The following is a 9,845-nucleotide window of genomic DNA, read 5'->3' as shown; positions in this document are numbered from 1 at the left end:
CCCGTGATAGCCACTCTCGCTCGCTCACGGCATCACACCAGTTCCAGACCCAGCCCAGCCCGGCCCAGTCGATGTTGCGCCGCCAGCCCACCCGCATCGAGCTCCGCAGCTCCGACCGCGACGAGCTCGACGAGCACCACCGCACCAAAGCCGCCGCCGCCGCAGCCAAATCCACCGCCGAGATCACGCCGCTCTCCACCCCGCGGCCGTCCACCAACCCGCTCCTGCGCCTTCTCCACCCGCCGCCCGACGCCGCGCCCTCCAAGCCCCAGCGCATCGGCCTCCACCCCCCGCCCCCCAAACCCTAGCGCCATGGAGGTCGAGATCAAGCTCCGCCTCCCCGACGCCGCGGCCCACCGCCGCCTCGCCTCCTTCCTCTCCCCGCGCCTCCTCCGCACCGACGCCCAGCGCAACCTCTTCTTCGACGCCGCCGCGCGCCCCCTCGCCGCCGCCACCGCCGCCCTCCGCATCCGCCTCTACGGCCTCGAAGACCAGCCCCCCTCCCGCGCCGTCCTCGCGCTCAAGCGCCGCCCGCGCCTCGACGCGGGCGTCAGCCGCGTCGAGGAACTCGAGGAGCCGCTCGACCCGGCGCTCGCCCTCGCCTGCGCCGCCGACCCCGCCCGCCTCGGCGGGGTCGACTCCCCCATCGTCCGGCTCGTCGCCGACGAGTACGGCGTCGGCGGGGGCTCCAAGCCGTTCGTCTGCCTCGGCGGGTTCCGGAACACCCGCGGCGTGTATGAGCTCCAGGAGGGCGAGGGGCCCCGCCTCGTGCTGGAGCTCGATGAGACGCATTTCGACTTCGGCACAAACTACGAGCTCGAGTGCGAGACGGCCGACCCGGACCAGGCCAAGGAGGTCCTCGAGCGCCTGCTTACGGTGGCTGGGGTGCCGTATGAGTACTCGCGGAGCAACAAGTTCGGCTGCTTCATGGCCGGGAAGCTGCTCCCGTAACTAGGTTTGTCATCTTACCATGTCTGGACTCATTGAGCAGTCATTGCTATCAAACTTGTGTGGCAGTAACACACCTTCTTCTTCAAGCTAAATAAGTTTGGTTTCTTGCAGTAACTTGTTTTGCGGCATTTGATTTCAGTCCATACAAATATAATACTCCGTAGTTCCGTTTCTTTCTAGTATTTGATAACTTGCATCTGTGAATACTTAGGTAGCGTAGTAACACAAGTTATTGCGCTTCATTCCTAGCTAACTGATTAAGTCTGTGTTTGTCATAATCTAACTACCACGAGAGGAAGGATGCATGTGTTGGCTTGCTGGAGAGGGGACTAAATTAGGCTCTGGCTGGACGAAAGAGGCAGTGATAATATAGTGTCATCTGTTCTTGCTTGATTAATTCGCCCCTGGAGGGTCCACTTTATATAAAGGACTAACAATCAGTAGGAACAAACCAACTATCATATGTCATATCTCGCCACTGCTGGGGCCATCTGATATTCCAGGTTACACCGTTCTTGGGGGTCTTGAATACCATTTGATCCGCTCCTCCGATGCTGAGGGTCAAGCCCACGTCGCTGCCCCCACCTTAGACATAATTGCTTTCTCCTATGAGCAAGGATGCCCTTTGAGCTCTTTGGTGCAGCTCACCATGCCTCAGAGTGCCATATCATGTCTGCCATCAAACACATCATTGTGCTCTCCTTATGGCAGATTGCTTTCATTTAATTTCACCACCTCCTTCATGAGCTGCCTTTTGTATTGGTCCACCTATGTGATGCCTGCCACACTGTCTTCCCAGTACAGTGTGGAAGCAGCCGGATCCTGTGGTGTTCCTTTTGCCGTCTCCTATGGTGGCATCTTTCACCAAAGGAGACTCAACCCTTTCCTGGTTTTCTTCCAATGCTGATAGTGAGGTTTCATCAGCTGCCGTCGTTTAGGCTCACCAAAACTACACTTCCTCAAATCGCTGCACTCTGGAAAGACATCAATGGTGGACATTGCCTGGTGGCATGGCAGCATGTCAAGTCTGGAAGTACTAGGAATTCCTATCCTGCACATCCTGAATTTCGCAGTCAGAACTCGCTGGTGCTGTCTGCATCAAACTGACATCGATCGTCCTTGGCGGGAATTCAACATTCAGGTTCCTGTCTCCTCACATGCTGTCTTCAAATTGGCCATGCATTGTGAGCTTGACAATGGCTCCAGTCTGCTTTTCTGGTCAGACAGTTGGCTGAATGGACAGGATTGTTGAGGTGGCTCCGAACATTAGTGCCATGGTCGGATTGTAAGCTACCATAGCACGCATGGTGTTAGACACGGTATCTAATGGCGGTTGGGTACTTGATACCAAGCCGAATCTCACCCAGCAGTGGCCGGTTGGTTAGAGGCTTATAGCACATGCCGTGAGCTCACCCCACATGGGTTTGAGGCGCAGCCTCCCCAGGGTGCCTTGTTTCTACCTAAACAACGTAAGTTATGGGAGGGAACCTCTTCCTTTGAACTATGTTTTTTCAGGAGGCTGCGATCGACAAGTTCCTGGAATCGTGGGATCAACTCTCTTCCAGTGACCTTCTCCCAGATACAGAGGATGTGATCAAGTGGGATTGGACAGATAGTGGTTTGTACTCTGCAAAGCCTGCATATGGTGCCTTCTTTGTGGCTAAGCAGTGCTCCAGTTACATTGAGTTGATCTGGAAATCCAGAGCCCCGAGGAGGTGTAAGGGAGCTGCCAATGCTCCACCATGGACCATATCTTATTTTGCCAGATTGGAGAAAAGATGAGGTGGCAGGGCTATTAAAGATGAGAGAGAGGATCATTGTATCCCAAACAAGATATGATGCTCGCTGGGAAAACCGATGCAAATTAAACTCCATAGTGATTCGCGTCCTTGCAGGCACCCACCTCATCTCCTCCGTCTCGTCCGGCCACTCCGCAACAGTCTAGAGCACCACACCCCACGATCTCCTTCTCTACAAAGTATACATGGTGCTCCTTCACTTACATGAGCTGGCGCCTCGATGGTCATACAGTCGTTGCAGATAATCAGGGCATGCCTGATGGGCAAGCCTTCCTTCAAGCGAACTCCATGGCCAGGCTGGGATGTTCAAGCAGGAGGGCCGGTGGGCAGACCACTATTCTCTCCTCTTCTGTTCGAAGGCCACCCTCTCCCTCTGCATATACCCCGCAAAGATAGAGCCATCTCAATGAACATACCTTCGTATCGTGTCTCTCTCAAATTCACACTCAACGTAGTATAATCGATAAATTCCTCTCTACCGCACCCTTCTAGAACCATCACCAATCCATTTGAATCCCTAGCACATGAATCGGTCCCAAATCCTAGGGGCAATGTGCGGAAGAAAATAAAATTAAACATGTCAAGAGCGGTCCTTTGTGCAAGGATATGAGTGGTATTCCTGCAAAGAAAAGGAGACCTGTGTTATGAACATTAATTATGGGACCCACATTTAGATACAGAGCATTGTAGAGCTGTGTATTTATTTTACTCTTAACTGACATGTAGGGTTTAGATACGGACTGCCCTATGATGTTACCATGGCTGGCCACCAGAAACCGATGCTGTGTGGCTGACAGATTGGCCAGGAGGGGCTTGCTGCACCCTGCCTAGTGTCTTTTATTCTATCTGGAGCCTGAATCTATCTCTCACCTTCTTATAGGCTGTGTCGTGGCCACAACAGTTGGATCCTTCAGGCATGACAAAAGCTTGAGTGTTTGCCGCGAGAGGATGACAACCTGAATGACTGGTGAACCGCCAAGATCGCCCTGGCCACAGCCACCACACTACATGCATCTTTCCTTCTGGTGCATCTGGAAACACCTAAACAACGCCGTCTTCAAAAATGTGATGCTGGCAGCATCATGGCTGCAACCCAGGCTGGCGATGAGGTTTGGAGGAAGCTGGGTTGTTCAAGCCTAGCTGATTTGGGTAGTTCGTCTTTTGCCCGTTGGGTTGTTAGACTATGGGTAATTTTGTTCTGTTTCAAACTTAAATTTGCTGGGATATCAGTGTTGTAATCCCTGTAGCGACCCCCTTCTTAATGTGATACACAGCCTGGTGTATTCTCCAAAAGAAATTGCACACCTTTGGATCACCTGACCACACTCCCCTTACAGACTTGGTGTCCACTGAACCATGCGCTACTCTTTTTCTTTGTTGGCAAAAGCACCCAGGGATGCGTCGGGATTATCCCTGCTAATCCCAGAAAAACTCTGGTACCAAACGGGGCCTTATCATCATTGTCATAGTATCATTGATCCCGTGGCCAGTAGAGACGCTGGTTAAGCGTCTTGGAAATCAGCAGCTTTCGTTCCAATGAAGCTTCCACCCGAAGCACCTAGTCTCTCTTGTCCTGTGTCTCAGCTCAACACGTGAGCAGCAGATCCATTTTGACGTGTAGTATCCTTTTCAGCAGATCCATGTTGTGATTTGAGATATCAGAATCAGTGATATAGAGGAGCCAACTGAGTTTTTCTTCAAAGTCAACATTTTCTTACTGTCTGGCTTGTTCTGACCATTTCACCTTCTTCTCTGGGAACATTTCCAAAAACACTAGCTGACCTTTTCTCTAGTTAAGGTTGCACTATGTTCTATCACTAGTCGCAGCCAAATCAGTAGCCATGTTTCTTCCTTTTTAAAAAAAAATTCTCCATGGCTAGCTTTCGACGATTGTGCAAGTTCATTTTCATCGATTGGCTATAGTCTAGTTTCACATCAAGCAATTGTAGTTTAAAACACCGATAGGCATAGTTAATAATCACAGTATCTTAATTGGACTATTTTACACCTAACCCATGTGCGGTAGCTCTACTATTTTGGACTATTTCTGCAGTGGTTAAGTTCCCTTTGTCAGTATTATTAGTGCTATAAAGAACAAAATATTTTCCAATTATGGTAGCTGGGAGTTGTTTCACTCTTATTTGCACCCCGATGTTCTGATGTGATATTTGACAAAAAAAATCTTTACTGCATGTTTTGTTTCCATATTGTATATATTGTTCATGTTATCTAATGTATTTTCTCTAACCAAATTTTGTCAGCTGCGGGCAAAGTCAGGAGAGACGTTAGTTGGTTCTGCCGAAGAGCCACATCAGTTCAATCATCTGTCTATTTGTCTCAGTTTGTCAAAACTGTCAATCTTCATCGTCTTAATCTGGTGTTCCTGCTGGATGTTGAGCAGTGTGTGATTAACCCTTTTGGCTTGACCGAACCTGCCTAATTTCTATATACGCTCTATTTTCAAACTCGCATTGTCCGGTGATCATGGTCCTTCAGTTACTTTGTGTTGTATGTAAATCTGGGCACATTTTGGTCTCAAGCTGGCCAAATTGCGAGCCCAACCTGCACCGCACCAGATATGTGATTTATGCCGGGCTTGCCGTACTAAACCATTCGAACTGCAAGGTAGGTAAAAGCGAAGAAAGCCCCCGCGTTGCTCCCTCCCCTGGGTGACACGGGCGGCGGAAAAAGCCCACGCCGGCCAGCCCAACCCCCACCCAACCCTCCCCTGCCGTCGACGGCGGACTCCGCCGGGCAAAGCCTGCGCGGAGCCGGCGGCGGCAGGCCATGTCTCTTCTCCTGCTGGGAGTTGCTCGCTCGTGGGATGGGGAACCCCGGCGGCCGGATGCATCTGGAGTGGAGCCGGCGAGGCCACGCGCCGGCGCATGGCGCCGTCGAGTGCTCGGAGGCGGAGGGGAAGACCACGTCGCGGCGGGACGGGCGGGAGGCCGGCGGCATGACGGGTGCTGTGGCGGCCTCAGATCCGGTGGCAGCCGTGCGGGCCCGATCTGGGCTTCGTGGGTTGTAGCTTTGCGCGTGGCCGCAACCCAGTTGCTATGCTGCGTCGTCGTGGGTTGCTGTGGGGCTCCCTGCTGCGACAAGATCTGGTGATTCCGGCAGCCTCGAGCCTGACCTGCTGTGCGCGTGGAGGGGGAGCTCATTGGACTATGGCCCGCTGTGGTTCCTGGATGCCGGAGCAGCGGCTCCGGGTGGTGGCGGCTGACCTCTTCGGTGAGGTCATCTGTGTTCCATGGCAGGCTATGGGGTGGCCCGCTGTGGTGTGGTTCTGGGCCCCGGCGCTCAGTCCTGCAGGTGGCTGCGGCGTACTCGTCGGCCGCATGGGGCTAGCGAGCGTCGGGCATGGTTTGGCAGAGGTGGTTCAGTTGGTCCTTCTTCTCGTGGTGGTTGCGGTGCAACACCGGGCTAAGAGCATCTCCACTCGTCCCCCCGAACAGGCCCCCGGCGAGCATTTTTTACATCCGGACGGCGTAAATCGGCCCAGTCGCGCCCCGGTTCCTCGTTTTCGTCCGGATTTGGCCCTTCATCCATCCGGCGAGCCCACGCCATCCCCGGCCCCCCGGGGCGCGCTCGGGGACTCCGGACGAAAGATTTTGGCGCGAAACGTCGTGTGGACCCGCGTAGTCGGCGACTGGAAAACCAAATCCTGTCGATTTTCCCTCCAATTTGCTTGCATATCCCCATTCCCTCCAATTTGCTTGCATATCCCCATTCTCTCCCGCCGAAATTGGCCAATCCCCTCGTCTTCCAGCTCCAGTTCCCGGCGGCGTCTTCGCGTCCACCACCACTCTCCTCCTCGTCTTCTCGTCCACCACAATGCTGCCGAAGGCGCCGGCGAGGAGATGCGGGCGAAGAAGACGAAGCCGCCGGGCATGTCGAACGCCGAGTGGGCGGCGGACGAGAACGGCGAGTGGAAACAAGCGGCGGGCGGAGAGGGTGAAAAGAGCCGCCGCCAAGAGGGCGGCGGCGGCCCGAGACGAACAAGCGAGGATAATCAGCATGGCCATGAGCGGTGGCGGCGGCATGTTCCCCGGCCAATGGCCAACGCAAGGTACAACCGGTTCCCCGTCGTCCTTCTCCCCTTGCCGTTGTACTCGCCATCGCCGACTGCCGTGTTCCAAGAGGGCGCCTACGTCCAACCGTCCGGGTCCACGCCGTCGCCGCCCGAGCTTGACGTCGGCGGCGGCGGCCGGTTCGAGGGCACCTCGCCGGCCCTGCGGCGAGGGCCGCTCCCGTTCGGTGCGGCGGCGGCGCCGAACGAAGACGAGATCCACGAGATGATCACCTCCGGCTCCATGGCCGCCGCACCCGTTGGGGGCTCATGCGGACGGCGTGCAACAAATGGCACGGCATACGGGAGGAGGTCGAGAAACGGCCGATCGGCGGCCATGACTTGGGATGCGGGCGTCGATCGACAAGTGCTCGGGCCGACTTGAGGTCGCACGCCGACGGGAGGAACGACAAGTTCGACGGCAGGTGGCGGGAGATGCTCGCCAACCAAGGCGTCCGGATCGCCCTGCTCGAAGACGACGGCGGCGGCGAAGAAGAGGAACACGGACTTGGCGTTCACGATGGGCGCCGGCGACATGGAACCGATGGACGAGGAGACGAGGAATTGGTACCGGGGCCACCGCAGCGACATCCTCCGAGCCCTCCGGCCGGTCCTTCGTCGTCTCCACCGGCTCCTACCTCGTCTACCTCACCATCTACCTCGTCGATCGCCGGCTGCTTCGACGTCCACCGCCGCTGCTTCCTCGTCAGCCGCCGCAGCCGCTCCGGCCACGGCGTGTGAGGAAGCCGGTCCGCCGGACACCGCCGTGCCGGCCGGGACTCGCCGACGAGCTCGTCTCCGTGTAATTTCCCTCCGATCGCCGATCCGTGGCTGATCCTTTTGCTCCTTTGCCGATCAACTGGCCGTACTTGTAGCGCGGGACGGCGATTTGTTTGAATTTAAACTCTATCCGCCGAACTTCGGGTGGACGGCGGAAATACGGTACTCCCCACGACTTAATTTCGTCCAATCCGACGGTTGTTTCGTCCGGATTTGGGCGTGGGGAGCGCCACCGAGTGGGGATGCTCTAATGCCTTGCTCCCGTTTCCCGGCCGGGACAGACGACGGTGGTGGTTGTGGCAGGCACGATAGCAGTTGTAGTGGCGAGGCGGTGAGGAGGGTAGAGCCTAGCAGAGGCGTGGCCACGAGCAGCGCTGCTGCTGCGGGTGTCCTCGCGTGCGGCCGCACGGCCAGCACGGCGGTGCCGATAGACGAGAAAAAACGGCTGCGGCGCAGCAAATTGGCCCTGCGGGCTGCGGCACTGCGGCACGAACTGGTCCACATGCGCAAGCTCTACAACAACATTATCTAGTACTTCGTGTAGAACCAGCGATGTTTACACACAAACTACTGGTGGAAACTGGTCTCAAACCGCTCACACCGTCTAATTCAGCCCAGACCACACCGTCATTTCTTCTCGAAATGTGAATTGTCTGAACGAGACCAACTCAGATAGAACTGTGGGCAATGCTAAACCGGAAATGCCCAGTGTGAGTTGTATGTTATATTGATTAACTGAATGCTTGTACAAAAATGACAAAGATAATGAGAATGTGCGTGCTGCTGCCTTTAAGATGCAAATATCACATTTTTATTTCTTCTTAGAAGAGAATTGAGGATTATCCCTCTTGTGCAAACAAAAAAAAAGACTTGGGGAAGGGGGGTGGAAGGGGATATGTTGGGGATTGGGTGAGGCTTTGTTCGGTTAATCCCCGCCCCAGGTGGATTAGAGGAGATTTTAACCTGCAAGGGTTTTAGAGCAACTCTACCAGACCCCGCGTCGAACCCCGCATCCGCATAATAACCGTCACTTTGCGGGTTTGGAGATAAAAAAAAGGCTAATCCAGATACTGGATCGAGCGTACATCCAAAAATATTTTTCCAGGCCATCCGGTTCCGCACCACGGAAATCCCAAGTACCCAGTTTCGCGAGCTCTTCCGAGCGTGAACCCCATCCGCTGAAATCAGTTGGCTCGAAGGACATTTCACCCCGCCTACCACAATGCTCCTGCTCCACCGCCGGCACGCGTCACCGCAGATCCTGACCTGCACAAGCCCTCCCCCTTGAACCTGACCGACAAAACACTCCTGCCGCACCGCCGCGCCCGTAATCGACTGTGGAATCTCGCGGATCGACCTCGGATTCCTCACTACCGCGGAAGCGTCACCGCCGCCAAGGTATGTGAATCCTCACAGCCGTTCGATTCTTCTCAATATCCCGTCCTCCATCTCCGCCGGTAGTAATTTTTTTTTTCGATGCGGTCGCTTGTAGATGGACCCGTGCGAGGTGTTCTTGATGGAGGACTCTTCTTCCTCGGACGACCCTGACTTGGAGGACTTGCTCGACGACGACATCGAGTAAACGACTGTAATCCTCGCCGCAAAGGAGATCATGGACGGGAGGCCAAAGAAGGGGCAGGGGTTGACCATGGGGCGGCTTTGCATCACTTGTGGACACAATGCGCTCACGAGGGATTATTTCGCCGAGGTACCCACATATCCGCCTCATCTCTTTAATCACCGGAGATTGAGAATGCCGGATCCGCAGAACAGCTTCAGCGTGATCTCATTCAACACCATTGGCGGAGGCATGACAACTAGGTAGTGTCACATTTGGATTTATTTGTATTTGAAACTATTTGTTATTAACTGAATTGTTGTTGTATTATGTGATGATAAACATTTGTTGTAATTCGGATTATTGTTGTATTGTACACACTAAAACATTTGCTACATCATTTGATTTATTTTGACTCATATGTTAAATATTGCAAAACCATAGTGCATGTTTTGCGGATTGGAAAAACACCGCGCAGAATATGCTATTATGCGGTCTCTGTTGGGCGTGTCTGGTCTGCGCGACGTTTTTCCAACCCGCAAAACACGTTTGGGGTGCCCTCCATCAGCGTACTTGCGGTTTGCGGTTTGAGAGGTCTGCTATAATTGCTCTTAGTCCACCTCAATCCATGTCAAATTGTCAATGCTTCCTAAGACCTGTTGGAGGTCTGCTATACTTGGGGATTTGG

The 9,845-nt window shown here is 54.4% G+C and overlaps 1 protein-coding gene across 1 annotated transcript; it reads left to right on the top strand.

Annotated features, from left to right (window-relative positions):
- The first annotated feature begins 214 nt into the window (after window positions 1-214).
- Window positions 215-5,215, top strand: LOC124661983 (triphosphate tunnel metalloenzyme 3-like). Its single transcript, XM_047199874.1, has 2 exons — window positions 215-955; window positions 5,012-5,215. The coding sequence occupies exon 1, from the start codon at window positions 313-315 to the stop codon at window positions 949-951; it is 639 nt and encodes a 212-aa protein (XP_047055830.1). The 5' UTR covers window positions 215-312; the 3' UTR covers window positions 952-955; window positions 5,012-5,215.
- Window positions 5,216-9,845: the final 4,630 nt, after the last annotated feature.

Source organism: Lolium rigidum, chromosome 6 (genome assembly GCF_022539505.1).
Source record: "Lolium rigidum isolate FL_2022 chromosome 6, APGP_CSIRO_Lrig_0.1, whole genome shotgun sequence".
NCBI lineage: Eukaryota > Viridiplantae > Streptophyta > Magnoliopsida > Poales > Poaceae > Lolium > Lolium rigidum.
This window is presented reverse-complemented; position numbering and strand designations above follow the sequence as displayed.